Source organism: Struthio camelus, chromosome 6, assembly GCF_040807025.1.
Source record: "Struthio camelus isolate bStrCam1 chromosome 6, bStrCam1.hap1, whole genome shotgun sequence".
In the NCBI taxonomy this organism is placed as follows: Eukaryota; Metazoa; Chordata; class Aves; order Struthioniformes; family Struthionidae; genus Struthio; species Struthio camelus.
The window spans coordinates 25619063-25634997 of NC_090947.1; the positions used below are offsets into that span (position 1 = coordinate 25619063).

General features: G+C 38.3%; 1 protein-coding gene and 1 long non-coding RNA gene across 8 annotated transcripts in view; one reads left to right on the forward strand and one right to left on the reverse strand.

The window, feature by feature from the left end:
* The window catches only part of LOC138067650 (uncharacterized), a 64456-nt gene extending 63815 nt beyond the window's left edge, over positions 1-641 (reverse strand). Inside the window, exon 1 of the long non-coding RNA XR_011141931.1 lies at positions 549-641. This is a non-coding gene — a long non-coding RNA (uncharacterized lncRNA). The remainder of the gene's footprint in view (positions 1-548) is intronic.
* The window catches only part of GRB14 (growth factor receptor bound protein 14), a 65679-nt gene that overhangs the window by 39076 nt on the left and 10668 nt on the right, over positions 1-15935 (forward strand). For all 7 annotated transcript variants that reach the window (XM_068948779.1, XM_009676178.2, XM_009676172.2 and 4 more), the window contains 6 exons: positions 4102-4223; positions 6108-6182; positions 12716-12853; positions 13935-14045; positions 14241-14336; positions 14938-15018. In XM_068948779.1, the coding sequence (XP_068804880.1) occupies positions 4131-4223; positions 6108-6182; positions 12716-12853; positions 13935-14045; positions 14241-14336; positions 14938-15018 (594 nt within the window). In that variant the 5' untranslated portion in view covers positions 4102-4130. The remainder of the gene's footprint in view (positions 1-4101; positions 4224-6107; positions 6183-12715; positions 12854-13934; positions 14046-14240; positions 14337-14937; positions 15019-15935) is intronic.

Genomic DNA, 15935 nt, shown 5'->3' on the forward strand with positions numbered 1-15935 from the left:
TGTTGGGGTTTTTTTGTGTCAAAGGTTTAATACATTGATCTTGATTTCCATTAAGCATGTTCTTAGGCGCTGGATGAATAGCCTGAAAAAATACTTTTCAAATGATAATTTAGTTTTGAACTGTTTGCTATGTATAATTTTGTTGTGTCGGTTATGCATAGAAATCTGGACACTCTTTTTCTGTTCCCAAGTTAAGTGAATGAATATTGAAAGGAGAACTACCTTGAGTGACTGTGTCAGTCTGTGTAAATTCCAGTATGATGGTGATTAATAATTCATTTATCAATTAGTGAACATTTTCTTTAATATCTAACAGCTGTCCGAATACTACTGAATTAAGTATGAGTGCATGAATCTTAGGTGAGCTGAGCACAGCGTTCTGCTTCTAATCGAGATGGACGTTAATTACATCACTGGAGTATGCCTCGCTGCTGCCTAGCGGTATCTACATGTCAAAGTTTAAAAAAAAACAACAAAAAAACCCAAACCAAAAAACAACAACAAAACCACATGCAGTTTCCATCAGAAATGTTCATAAGCCTCTGTACCTCTTCATGTCGAACCGCCTGGAAGCCATGAAACGGAGTGCCGTTCCGGCTGCGCGCCACCGCCGGTGGCAGGCGCGCAGCGGGGCAGCCGTTACCCGGCCGTTAGGACCGTTACCTTGGGGCGGTGTCGCCCCGCGCGCCGCCGCGCAGGCGTCCTGCCAGCGGGCGGCGCCGCGCCGCGCCACCGGGGGCCGCTGTTGCTCCGCGCAGGCGGCCGCCGCGCTCCTTTCGGCAGGCGCCAGTTCGGCAGTAACGGCCGAGCTCGGGCTGCCGGAGCAGCCCGGTCTGCGTTTGTACATTGCTGAAGTAAGGTCATTGTTGTAGGGCTCTTGACGATATGTTTCAGGACTGTGTGCTTCCAGTATGGGTCGTTTTAGTTCCAGGTTAGCGAATTCAAAGAAATTGTTAGATGTTTTCGGGTGTTGTGTTTCTCCACTTTGTCTACAGTTACTGAAGGCAACCGAGGTGTGTCTGGATTTGCTTAGCCGCCATCCCTGCGCCTAGCTGCTTTGGTTTGGTGGGGTTGTGCCTGGGTGAGGTGGAGTTGGAGCCCGGTGCTGCCGCTGCAGCGCCCCTGCGCAGGTCAGGCCGTGAGAAAAGAGCAGTCTTCCCTAGCTCTTTCCCTTTTCCAGGGAAATACTTTCTTTCCCCTCAACATTTTCCTTTTCTGTGGAGTGACTCTTGAATGTTGATTTGTAACCAGTTTTCCATACGGTTCTTCAGTTCAACAGACTTAGACAGGGAAAATTTGTTCTGAAGTCCTTCCCTGAATTGGTCTTAGTCCCCCTGGCCAGGCCCGTCGTTGGGTTTCCAGCTCTCGCTTGGCATTCAGGGTCTGGGTACTTTTATGAAGCCTGTGGGAAGGCTTCCGGTCCCGAGATGAGAAACCTCATGAAGCACTGTCCATGCAACAGTACCAGACAGTGGGCTTTCTCCCCTCCCTCCCCCCCCCCCACTCCTTTTTTAATACTTTTCCTAGGGGGGTTGAGAGGAGGCTATTTGAAATGTGTTTTGTCATGCACTTCAGTATTATACCTTTCATGTGCTCCAGGTACTTTCCACAGTTAAGGGAACTTTTTTGTTTTGGACTGTGGCAGGTGCTCATCAGAGCAAAGGCAGTAGCTGTAATGGAAAGATAGAGAGGAAGGCCAGAACTTTCCCGATCTGGCTGGAAGGGAAAAAAAAGATCTAGGTAAAGCTTTCTCCTGGCAACATTTAGTAATTTGACTACAGGACTGTGTTTTGGAGTGCCCTAACACAGTCTTTCAGATCCTGTGAGAAATAAGTTGAATCAACTGTAAAATACTCTAGATTGTGACACCTTAAAAAAATAGAAATGTCAGCATCCTTACCCATCCATTGAGGTGATGCAGAATGTCTTATTTTTGTACCCAGAATTCTTGAGGAAATAGTATTTTCTTAAAGGTCACAATGCCAACCATTCAGGAGTTTTAAATGTCATCCCAGAGGAGAGCTTTCTCTCTGTAAAACTGGATGGAAAAAAAAAATGCTACTTTTGAGTAAGTATTTTAGTTCTATAGTGTCTCTTTTCCCCCACAACTGAAGAATGCGTTTTGGAGTAGACAAGCCTGCCCAAGCTTTACACAATTTTTTGAGTTTTTTGCTTCATTTTATCTAGTTACAGAATGTAAGTTTTTTGTAGAATCCCAAATGTCTGTCTTTATGGACTCAAGAATGAATTAAACTCCATGAGAGTTCAACTTCTTCCCTACTTGATTGTGGTCATAGGAGTGCTTTGTCCTCTGTGAGTCATGAGCTTGATATTTTCATACTATGGTGGAATTTAACTGTACAAACATATTGTCTCTAGGTTTGCTGGCAGAACAAGTGTATAGGTTTGGTTTGCAGCTAGAATAAAGCTGTTCCCCATCAGACTGGATAGTATGGAAGCATGTGGAAGCGGTGATTGGAGAAAGAGGTAGCAAACAAAGATCAATAAAAGCAGGCTGCAGTTATAAGTAGGCTTTATTACTTAAAATTTGAGTTTTGATTTTTACTTCTTAGAAGGTTGGGCATGTGACTCTTCCGAGGGTTGAAAGTTAGACTCTGTTTAGCCCGGGACACCTACAAAAATTTTACCATTTATGTTAATTAATGGTATGCCTAATTTAAGTTCTAAAAACATGTAGTTTAAGCTGTATATTTTTTACACTACTTTTTATGTATTACAGTTTTTTTTTAAAGTTCCTAGCATCAGGCAGTTACATGAGAGCATTAGCATTCATTTGAAGTGTAGAACCCTTATGATAATGCAGTAAAGTCTAAAAATGTGATCAGAAAATTAAGTGAGTTACATAGTTTTATAATACATTTTTAATTGCCTCTTCCATTTAAAAGCATGATCAGAATTGGATGTTAAAACCACATAACTGACAGGGAGACATAAGTTTAGATCTCAGACCTACTCTTAACCTGTAATTCATTTATTGGAATGTAATTTACATTTAGAGGTGCTGGTGACCATTTAAACAAAGCCTACAACTTTGTTAAACTCCATCTTGTTCCTGTTAATTTGAGTCCACAACAAAGTACAAGGGGCCACCAAAATTGTATGCTTACTTGGAAGCATGTTTTTCTTTTTTCATGACATGATTTCGCAAACTTCCAAGGTTTATTTAAAACAAAACAAGAAAAAAGCAGTATAAATAGTACTGTACAACAGTTATCCCACTTTTCCAGGATTCATGCTTAACTTCTTGCAGAAGTTAAGTGAGACAAGAAGGTCAGTGAGACAAGAGAATTGTCTCACTGAAATTAGTAGCATTACTCAGAGCATGCAACGCTTAAGCATGCATAATACATCTGCAGGAACGTTCCTAAATTCTGTATCTTTCCTATAAATGCACTTGATATTCTACAAGAATCTGAGCTGCAGAAGCAGTCTAAAGCAGTGAGAATGTTGCTTCTAAACCTGAGTGCTAGAGTACAAATACCTGGATACTTTCTTTTCTTCTTCTCTCCCCTTTGCAAAACCAAAGTATACGTTAGGACTGACTTTACAGGAGTTTTTTTAGTTTTTTGAGGCTTAGTCTTACCATTCCTTTTGCATATACTAGTAGTTTAACAACTAAAAGTCTCAGTTTCCCTGATCTGTGCAAAAGCATTACAACTCTGAAGTGTCCTACCTTCGTATGTGTTTTAGAGATGCTTCAGAACATAGTGGGGGCTTGGGGAAAAGAAGACAGAGTAATGCTTTTCTGTATTGGGACAACTCATGTTTTATGAAAGATACGTTAGGGAAAGGAGAGTCAGACAGACATTCCTGACATCCCAGACAGGCTGAGTGCAGGTGAATTGCTGGAGTAGTCTGCTTCCTGCTGCTCTTTGCATCGCTTGGTGGGAACTGCCGGGCTTTTGTCTCGTCGTTTATATGGTCATGTGATGAGAGTAAAGCCTCTGGGTTAGCATAACATGGACTGTGTTCAGCTCACTTGTCTCCCATTTTGTAAATACACATTGCTTTACAGCACCCCTGTGCTTTCACATTTTGCTGTTAAGAACTTGAGTGCAGGTTATGTGTCTTCTTTTACAGGAAGAGCTATAGAGGACCATGAATTAGTGATGGAAGTGCAGTCCAACTGGGGAATGGAAGAGGAAAACAGACTGTATTTTAGAAAATATTATGCCAAATATGAGTTTTTTAAGAATCCAATGGTAAGTCATAACACCATCTCTGTGAAGTGGTGGAACTGCGGCAATACAAAGCAGAACAGCCTGTTCTATTCCATGCAGATAGGCAAACGTCAAACCGTTAGTGTAATACAGGTCAGAATGAATAACTGGGAGGGGATATAGGACAATATTGTCATGTTTGTAGCTGTTGGCTGGTCCCTCTGACTTCTAAACATCCACTTTCATACCTTTTGTGGGGGGGGGGGTGGCGGCGGGCAGAAGTAGATTTAACTTGAAATTTGTGCACAGACCTTTAAGAAAATGAGAAATTTTTGACGTTGACTGCTTTAAATGAGGTTTCCATAAACTAAGGCCAAAATATCAAATGAAGTAGTGCGGGGAGGGGCATCTGTAGCAAAAATGACTTTATTGTTAAGTGAAAACTGAATGTTATAATAGCCCAGCCATGCCCCATAGCAGCTTTTCACAGCTGCAGCTATATGACAGGTGACTCAAAAGGCCATGAGCAGCCATAGCATCTACTAGGAAGAAGTGAAAATGAAGTCAAAGTTAGTGTATGTAAGCAGTGGAAAGAGAACAGAGACAACTAGTAACTCATGGATTGCCAAAGGTTAATGCTACTGATTCACATCTTTGCTGATGGCAAAGGCCGTGGAAGAAGTACTGGCTCAGCAGGAAGAGCTTACCATCTGTTTACTCAAATGCACTGTGCATTTGGATCACTCCTAACACTGTCTCTTATAATGCCAGCTAGCTTCAGATGTCAGAGAGAGAAATAGCAAAAAGGTATGAGGGCTTGAAAGGTGAAAAGTGTAAGGGAACTCCACTTATGTATCTGTGAAAAGGACAGAAAGGTAGATATCAAGACACCAAAAGACATAGGAGATCTGAGTTTTTTCATTGCTCCGCATGTGTTTCTCTGGAAAAATCAGGTAGATGTCACTGTGCATTGGTTGACCAGTGGGTGGAAACAACTGGGAGCTATGGTAGACATGCAGCTGTGAACAACATCAACTGTTGTGGCTAATCAGAGTCCTAACTATTCCAGCTGAGTTACTCCTTTGAGTACTGTGGTCCTAGGAAAAGGTGTAATAAGAAGGATTTGTCAGAAAAGGATGAATACTAATTAATCCTACCAATAGTTGAGCATTACTAAAAATGGAAGTCAGTGGGCATTGGATGGTCAAGGGAATCTTTAGCCTGGAAATTGTTCAAGCCGTGAGAAAACTTTATTAGTAATGATCAAACTCTTTACTGATTCATGTCTGCATAGCTACTCTGGGTTCACCAGCTGCAGGCTCATCCCATGAATTACCCTTTGAGCTTTCCTTGACAAGGAAATTGGCACTTTAAATGTGGACTTTTTAGCCACATCATGTTGGCACAGTCACATTTTGGTGGTTAATTCATGCTCATGTCATACCAAATGGAAAAAAAAAACTGGGAGGAATTGCCCCCTGTTAGTGGAAGGTGTGAAATATTTTACTGAGATTCTAGTGTAATCAAAACAACAAAAAAAAAGTTATATTTTTCAGTGTATTGGTGTATATCCTCCCTACTTTGTAGCATATTGAAGCCCGAGGCAAATCTTGTATGTCAACAGTAATAGAAATTACTACTAGAAAAACAACACTAAGGGCCAGGTACTGCGATTTGACTTGCATTGTAGCATGAAATTCTTTTGCTTCCAGAGTCCATTGCTGTTTTCTCAAAATTCTTAAGTTCTTCAGCAGATAATATATAGGATGTCACAAATTTAGGAAGATAAAGATTGACTGGAGTTGTTGGATCAGAGAAACAGCAATGTCTTACACAGCATTGAGAATTTTAATTTTATGTCCAAAAGAGATATGAAGTTTTGTATTTATTTTTACAGAAATTTGATACAATTTATTATCTTTACAGAGCTTTTTTCCAGATCATATGATGTCTTTCTCAAGTGAGACCAATGCAGCTATAAGCCACTCTGGGATACTACAGGTGTGTAATCTTTGCATGAAGATGAGCCGGTATAGCTCAGAACTTCCGTATATCTATATTACATAAATGTAGCTCTTTCTCAAATCTTTCATTACTTTTTGAATGACTCAAGACATGGCTAGCAACATCTTTTCCCCATGAAATGTGAAGTGATGTCTCCCGTCCAGAAGGTTACTTTATGACCACACTTAGAAAATTGCATTCTCTCTCAGGATCCAGGAGTACAGAAAAGGACAAAATGCAATAAACACGGTTAATGCCTTTACTGGGTATTTCACATGAAAGACCGTTTCCTTAAAACGTGGAGTGCTATATTATCAGCACATACTTAAAAGCAGGCCTTGGTAGAAAATCAAGGAACCTGTGATGTGATATGAATGGATATAAAAGAGTTAAATGGTTGAACTTAATGAGTGGAAAATTTAGGCTGACTAGTATGATTTGTTAGCTTGAAGGCTACTGTAGCCTTCCCAAAAAAATGGTAGGTCACTCAGTGTTAGTCATCTTTTAAGTAGACACAAGATTTTAATTTACAGTGGGAATAATTTCACAGAATGACCATATCAGGGATCATCATCTTACTTTTCAAAGAGGGGAAAAATGAGTAATAAAGGTGGAAATGTACACATCACTCTTGTTTGCTTGTCACCGGAAAAATTAATTAATAGAAGAACTTTCACTGCTCTTAAGATAACAACCTAATGTGTGAGTTTTGGAGATAAAGAATGATTGGAAAGGCAATATAATAACATAATACTTTTATGGTAGAACTAAAAGAAATACAGAAATTACCAAATATTTTTTTTGCCTTTATATCATGAATTCTGCCTTAGCATCTACCGGAAGATGAAAAGCATTAAGGAATTAACTTTGAAAGCATTTTTCCGTATCCAACAGTTCTAGCCTTACAGAAGTCAGGGATTCTGATGTCAGGAGGTTAAGGTGCCCCGAATAAATTTAACGTGGAACACTTTTACTATAACTGACATGTACTAGATTCCATAAATAATTTTTACAGAACTAAATAAAAATGTTAAAACTTTAAAAGATGCTCCACATCTAATGAAGATTGGTTCACTTTTCTACCGAAGTATAGAATATGTAGTTTAACTTAGGCATTTCATTTTGAAAACATTATCCCTTATGCTAATAGAATTTTTTTTTTTTTCTCAGAAGTAATCTGGTAGTTTGAAAAAGATTAAAAACTTCTGAAATGCAGATATTTGCCTTGTACCCTTGCACAGAAGCTGTTCTTCATGTAGTGCTTGAACCTCCTTAAGCCCTTGAAATAAAACATATGTGATATGGAGAATATGTGCAGAGCTTGTGGTTAAGATTGAGAATGATTCTAAATATATATAGTTATATCTGATTTTGATTGCTTGAAAAATTTGTTATGAACTCTACTCTGTTGCTATTTTCTGTTTTATTGTCTGTTTAACTGTATTTGATCTAGTAAGACTTACTAGACACAAAGTACAGAATACCCTCGTGGCTTGTGCAGCCCTCGTGCACGTTTCAGCAGAAGCTGTTCAGCTGTTCAGTTTACAGTGTGTCTCTCTTTCCCTCTAAACTTTCATTAAGACAAGTTAATGGGCTTGCAGTATTATTTGTGATATGCTTGGTCAAGTATCAAGAGAGACATTAGTTTTAACAACTCAATGCTCACAAGTGATTAAAAAATCACTTCTAATACTTTTATAGCTTTCTGTGGATTGAGCTGTAAGCAAGAAAAATGTTTTTCAAGTATGTTTTCCTTGAGTTTCCTTGAAAGAGATAGGATAAGTATTTTGGCTGATATCTTTAAATCGGATAACCAGAATTACCTAAAAAAAAAAAAAAAAAAAAAAATTTTACATGTCCCCCCAACCATTTAGCAAGCGTTAAGTAAAATCTCTGCCATGAAGATCTTTAACGTAAAAAAGGAAAGTATGTCACTATACTGATTGGGATATGGCTGTTCTGAGAGACAGTACTGCATGCATACGCGTAGAGGTGGTCAGTATGGGTCACTCACAACTTTTTTTTTTCCTTTTCCAAATTGAATGTTTTAAGATATGTTAAAAATTAATGTAGTAAGTAGATTTTAATCGGAGGCCTCTCCTGCAGTAGTGAAATATTCTATTTTCAGTTTTATATTTTTTTTTCTTTGAGAATTAGTAGCTCTCATAGGTGGGTCACAAATTAAATCACTCAGCCTAATTAGATGTGAAACTGGTGTTGTCAATGTAATTTAAGATGAGACTTGTCTGTTGTCTAAAACATGGTCTGTTTGTTGGAACAGCACTTATTCTGGATGAATTGAGGTACGCACCAGACCTGTTTGTGTTCTCATTCATGACAGTATTCCCAGTGAATATGCTGCAGATAGAAGGGTTCAAATCTTGAGTTAGTGGGTGAAACTGTAGCCTCTCTGAAGTCAGTGGAGTTTTGTCTGTGTGTAACATTATTCTGATTTGCAATTTTTTTTATTTTTAGTGATATTGTACCAGATTTTTTTTTCAGTCTGCAGAATACAAGTCACTGTTTTAAGTTTACCAGTCATGCACCTTCAAAATAAAGATCAAAATTACTTGGGCAATTATGCTTTTTCCGGTTTTACTTTAGGAGTAGTTCTATTTCTCCTTCCCCGCCCTCACTCTTCAATAGATGTATTTTGATATGCAGGTCCTGTAGGTGGACTTGAAGTTCGGAGTTCAAGTCTTATTTTGACCAATTTAGCAGCTGCTTTCTAGTAGCTTTTTAAGTATAATGTGAATGCATTAAACATTGAACATGTCCAAGCCATCCTCCAGGGCAATGAAAAAGCCTTTCACCTGATGTAGAATATATTAGAGAAAGGAGCATGCATCTTTCCTAGAGAAATATAAAAAATAAATGTTTTATATGCAAAAATTAAGTAAAGACAGAATAGAATTAAAATGACAAGCGCTAAGGATTTTAGGAAAGGTAGAATTATTGATACAGTCTTTTTCTTCTGCTCCCTCCTCTTATTTCCTTCTCTACTCCCTTCTCTACCACATATTCTTAGTTGTGCCCGTTCTCTACCTTCACAGATTCAAGATTCCAACTTCTTTCCCCTTAACCTCTGTCCCACAGCAAATCCCTTTTTCCCTGCCCAGTTTATCATCCGACCACATTCCAGTTCCTACTCCATGTCTGTTCAGACTGAAATTTCCATACACTGAATTTCAGTCTCATGCCAGTCTCCCGTAAATGTCCTATCTGGCCTTGTTCCCTCTCCTCATCTCCCCCACTGAGTTTTGCTGGACTTTTCTCCCAGGCTAATGCATTCAGATTGACCAGTGCAGAGAAAGAACTGAGAGTTGGTATCAGTTCCTGACTGGAAGCTCTTGCTGCCACAAAAATTCAGTCACTGTTCAGAAGAAAATCCTGCTGATGCCCAGTAGTGTTGGGAAGGATCATGGCCTGATCCCATCACATCTTTGAAGAAATTAGCCATCAAAGTCAAACTTGATTCATGGAGCCTTAAGAAAATGACAGCTGCTCTGACTTAATTCTCCAAAACAGAATAGTTCTGCTCGTGAAGCATCCGCCTTGGCAAATGTTGTTCTCTCCCCTAGTGCAGCCATTGTTTCAGCGCAAATGTTGAAGGTGCAGAAAAGTAAGTTGTATATTTGGGAGTGCAACTTTCAATCTTTCTGTTCCATTCAGGAACATCTAGTAGTTCTGCTTCTTTTTTATTACATTAGTCCCAGACAGTGGAATGTTTTGCCTGTTCAGCTGGGCTTTTGCTTGTTGGTGGTGGTGGTTTTTTCCAGTTTTCTTTGTTTGTAGTTTAAGTTGGTTTGAAGTTGGTTGGTTTTACAGCTATGCAAATCATAATTCAGTCATTGGTACTGTTATATATTTTTATGCGAAGAACATGGTGACATTTGACACCATTCTACATATCATATAGAGGGCATATCATGCAGAATGCATTTCACTGCATGGAAGAGAAGGTACAAGCTTATTTCTACATATTATGTGACTGGTAACCCCTGTTTGCAGCGTACTGTCCTTTAACTCTCTCCTCTTCTACCTGTATTGAAGGCTTTTCTTATTTTTGTCCTACTTTAATATAACTTTTCCCTGTACAAACAGGGAAATAAACTTATAATAAACTTTAATCTTACATATACTTCTATTAAAAACAGCAGAAAACTCTTAAGACGTTCTCTTTTCTACCATTTTTAATGGTAGATATTATTAAGGAGGTTTAATTCTCAGTCCAAAACAATTTTCGTGCTCACCGCTTGTGACAGTTGATGGTTTTGACTACAGCTTGTTCGTGTTATATTTTCTCATGCAGTTCTCAGCTGTGTTAGGAAAAAAAAAAAAAGGCGGATCTAGGATTGATAATGTGGGTACAACACTGACTGTGGAAGCTGAGCTTTGTGTTGCTCGTCTGGTTTGGCCGACTGAGTAAGAAATATGTTTTTTGTGAAGCGCCCTTTCCTTTGGGAAGCCTTCATGGCAAGAATTCTGGGCAAGATACTTGCTTAGTGCAGGCTAGGAGCCAGCGTTTCGTTTCATCTTCAGGTACTAAAGCCTAAAGAGATCCTATTTCTGTTTTACATATATTGGCTCTTTTAGACTATAGTAAAGTTTCTATTTGACTTTGCTTATGGAGTTCAAATACTTTCTCAGTGGAACCTTTTATATTCACCGTCAGTGAACCTGTTAATACATGGCAAATGGGAAGATTAACAGGCTGGAACACATAGCAGGACCTAACTGTCTGCTTCGGTATGGCTGAAATAGCTTAATCCGCGTTTGTACACAGAATGTGACAGCACCACGTGTAGATGGATATACCTATTCTTACTGTAATTTAACTACTTAGGTTTGAATAGCAGCGAAGGTCTAAAAATGCATTCTTAGTAGTGGGCTAGATTACTCCCCTGTCAGACAAAGCCTGCCCGTATTACTGCAACTCAAACCAGCTAAACTTAATTAGCTGAGGATGGTCTGCATGTCCTACAGTCACGCATCTGACATGCACAGTAAGAGTGAAAATAACCTTATCTTGGTTGGGCTCCGTTATTTAGTGGCCAAAGAACTTGGTGTTCATCCAAGATCACATTCACTTCATTATTTGCTGCAGCCAGGTGCCGGCCGGTCTGCCTCCTTGGCTTGGGTCCTTGCTGCTTCTTGGGTCCTCAGGTCTCCCAGCTGGGCAGGCTGTGCTTGTCCTGTATGGGGATTGAGGTACCTGAGAATATTGGAAAGGGGCAACAGATGGGAGGAAACTGCAGCTATGAGAGCTGCAGAAATCAGCAAGAAACCCCATTGTACCCTGCCCACACATGAGCCTAGACAGTATTCGTGACACTGCAGGCCAGTCTGGGGCCAGGTTGCTTGATGAGCTCAGTAATAAAACCTGTGTTCTCAGATGAAAGCAAAAAATAATGTATAGGGACAGACTGCGTGTATGTGCGCACACAGACTTCTTAGCGTTTGTAGAAACTGAGGAATTGAAGGTTAGTGTTTTTAAATGTGAGTAGCTCTGAGTAGTTTTATTGGAAGAAGAGGAATAGAAATTAACGTGTTGCATGGAATTAGAATACTGACTTAACACTGTTGCCAAATTTTAGTAGGTGCTTTTGCAGATTGACTGAAACTATGTGCGTACTTGATCTTAGCAAGATACCAGCTGCGTTGCATTTGTGAACAATGACTGTTTGAAATGGCTAAACAGAAGCCATTGAATATCCTAGTTAGAGTCAGTGTGTTAGTTAACTTTTCTGTATATCCTGTAATTCTGCTCTTAGCCATTTCCATGGTTTGTGAAGGTGCGTACCTGCTTCTTGCAATTCTGGAGGCAAAATATCTGATATCTATTTGACTTTTAAGCCCTCTTACCTTCATCCTGATGAAGCTGTTTTCACCTAAATACTCTCTATGACATGCCTTGAGTGGAGCCAGTACGTCTTGGATGCAGGCCCAACCTCTCCTGTACTTGAGTCAGCTAAACCTGCTATCTAAGCACCACTTCAGACCTTAAGACCTTTGTTCCCTCCTTCTTTGGGAATGGTAAGATCTTGGTCAGGCCAAGAGGAGAACTGCTGGTCTGTATGGTTTTGTGATTTGTTTGCTGAATCAATTTTAACTCAAGTCAGCTCGCTTATCTGGCTTGTAGCACAGGGGAGGGAATGGCATTTTCTCCTCTGTTTATAGCATTGATTTGCAGTTTACACAAAAATAGGGTCTGAGGCATGGGATCAGAGCTTCTTAAACCTGATTTCACGGCTGAAGTCAACGTATTGCATAACTAATGCTCTCATTTCAAGCCATATGTTCCATGCAAATATATAACTTACTCAGCATACCTTGAAGTTATGTAATGTCCTGCATGCCTTAAATCAGAGGTGCTCTTAATAGGATTAGATGGAATGGTAACTGAATTAACATGGTGTGATAGTGAGTTTAGGAGTTTATTCCTCATGCTTCTGTGTGAGTATGTTAATAAAATAAAAAGCTGACTTCAGATTTAAAAAAAAAAAAAAGCATGTCTGATTTTCTTTCAGATGTTTCTAAACTCCAGCACGTATCCTGAAATTCATGGTTATTTGCATGCAAAGGAACAGGGAAAAAAGTCATGGAAAAAGCTGTACTTTCTTTTGCGAAGATCTGGCCTTTATTTTTCCACTAAAGGTACATCAAAGGTAGGGCAAAAAAAAAAAAAAAAAAAAAAAAAGAGAGAGAGAGAAATACAAAGCTAGAGCAAATGTTTATGATTTGCTGTAATATTAACATGAATTTAAATTTCAACCTATAGTGTTTAAAAGGCACAACTTTTCCATTTATCATAGATGCAATATATAGAGATACTGTGGTATAAAACTGGGAAAAAGTGGTCTCAGGAAAAGTAGTTTCTTTTTCTTGAAAAGTTTACTTCATTCTGGTTATACATTGTTAATATTTTTCCAATCAGTTAGCACTGTATATTTTTAAAATGAGTTTTCAAATAGTAGTTAGAAATTTTGAAGTTTTAGCAGGTGCTCTGAAAGATGCACACAATCGTTCATTATCAATGTTAAAGTAAAAAACCAAAACCAAATTAAAAGTAAAGTATAAAAAGATTTTATAGGAACATTTTTAGAGTTCTCAAATTTTATTACAGCTCAGTTTTTCATTTTACTAGTTCAATTTTTTGATGGCAGTACTGTTAACCTGATTATGGCAAGCAGTCTACAATGAAGGTGAGACATCTTTTATGTAAGCCACTTAAAACAAATTTTTTTTATGTTGTTCTGAATTTTCTGGGTTAACTGCCAACGTCTTCCCTGAGCGATTTTTGTATTCTTCAGCAAATATCTTTTGTTCGCTTCTTTTACTTAACTAACCTTGGAGGATGGAGGTAATGCTTAGAAATGGTACTGGACAGTAACTATTACAGTATGTTGTTTTTTCAGGTTCTGAAAGTGTATTTTATTTTCCTGTTTGAAATGCATAGTGAACTCAAAACTTACAAAGTTACTTTTCAGTCACGTTCTAATATTATTGTGGCTTCTATCTAGTAGATGTTTTCTTAGAAATCAGATCGCTTGCACTGTGTTTTTTCTCTGTGAAAGAAGGAATTTTTCTCTGTATTAGAAAGTGAATTTTGGGTTGTCTATGTCTAGCAATTGCAGTTAAAACTGTAAGACCATGCTTTGGAAAAGGACAACTACTACACTATTCTCAGTTTCTTATCTGGAGAAGCTGGCTAAAAATAGTCTAATTGTATCATATTCTTCTTTTTAGGAACCAAGGCATCTGCAGTTTTTCTGTGAATTCAGCAATAGTGATATGTACATGTCTTTGACAGGCAAAAAGATATCTGGAGCACCAACAAACTACGGATTTTGCTTTAAGGTACAAGCTTATTATTCTTCTATGTATTAAAGCAAGCCACAGTTTTTAGGTAAGCATAAGTTTCTTCAAAATTTCTGAAAATAATATTCAGCTGTCTGTTATAAAATAGGAGAATTAGTGGCTTTTATTTCAACAGGTATTATCTTCAAGATATGCATTAATGATAAAAAAAAAAAATGTGCTGTGGCCTTCTAGCCTAACAAATCAGGAGGAACCAGAGACCTGAAACAGCTTTGTGCAGTTGATGAACAAAGTAGGACCTGTTGGATGACAGCAGTTAGGTTGCTTAAGGTAAATTTTTTTGAACAGTTAACTTCTTGCTTGAAGTTTACCATGTGGAAATACTGATATTGTGAAATAGAGAAGTAACATTAATTGTAGGTTCTCGTGCAATATCAGTTAATTTTGTATGCTGAAGACGTCTTTTCCCTCATCTCAAGAGAGAAACCAAATTCCTGGAATCATAGTAAGGCATGGAATGATATCTTGAAAGCCTCAGTCCTGCAAACACTTAAACTTAACATTACGCATATGCTTTTTATGCAGCTCTCCTGAATTTAGTGAGATTGCGGATGAGTAAGGTTGAACAAAGCTGCAAGTATATACAAGACTGGAACTTGAAAATGTTTCTAAAATATACCTATTTGTGACAAGATATGAATAGGTCAGTTGGTGTATTGAATGTCTAGAATCTAATGCAGATGTATACATTTAAAAAAAAGGGGAGGCAGCAGCAACAACAGTTTCCTTATTTTAACAGCATCTGCCCCTGTTTTTTAATGGTTTTTAAAGAAAAGGCAGTGCTAGCGTTATCTTTTACACCTGGAAAAAAAGTTTACTTGGCTTGGGTTTGTAGTTTTAAAACGCTAACCCTGTTATTTTCTCGTTTTAGTACGGGATGCAGCTGTATCAGAATTACATGCAACCTTATCACGGTAGAAGTGGCTGCAGCCCTTTGAATATAACACCAATGGTATGTCCTTTAGTATGTCCATGAATGAATATATTGTTTCTGCCATCATGCTATTTTTAAATAACTTTTGTCAGTTACGCTACTGACCTGATCCTGCAAATCTCTGTGAGTGTGAATGCTTGTTGAAATCTTTAGGGATGTCAGGGTAGACTAGACAGCTAGTTAATTAATTTACTTACTTAATACAAATCTGGTAGTTCAGAGCAGTTAACAGGCTTTTTCCTGTTGTCAGATCTGCAGTATTTTGAGAGTTCATTGGCTTATTATCACTGTCAAAGAGAATGGAAAGAGGATTTTAGAAGCAGAGCAGCAGAGCTATAAATGAAGTAAAAAAGAAGCACAGTGCTTAAGGTTGAACATGCTGTAAATTATTAATAAGTGAGCTTTAACAAATGCTTTTCAGTGTACAGTAATACTTCCCTTCTATTTCTTAAAAATGATTAAGTACCTAAGATGAATTTCAACTGATACAATACTGCCCGGACTTCAGAGGGACACCATAATTTGGCAGAACTAGATTTTGGAGGAATACCAGCCTATAATAGAGAATGTTTGTCTCCAGAGTCGGATAGCTGGGATTGGATCAGTTTGTCCTTTTCTGTAATACCTTGCCATCCTCATCTCAGTCCTTTGTGAGTCATTTCACAGTTTTTTTTCTTAGGTGACTTACCTCCCTTTATGTTTTTTGATTGGCTAATTTAGGTAAGAATTATTTGTTGCCAGAACTTGTGATGATGTTCTTATTTTTTTTTTTTTGAGCTTTTATTCTAGCTCTTGCTGCTAAAATGCTTAAAATACATAATTGCTTTTATGGGTATTCATGAGAAATTTATTTTTCATGGTAGTGCTAATAAGCATGGCTTCAATATTGTGCTTAATGCAGTGACTGTGTTCTTACTTGCTGTTACATATAGCTG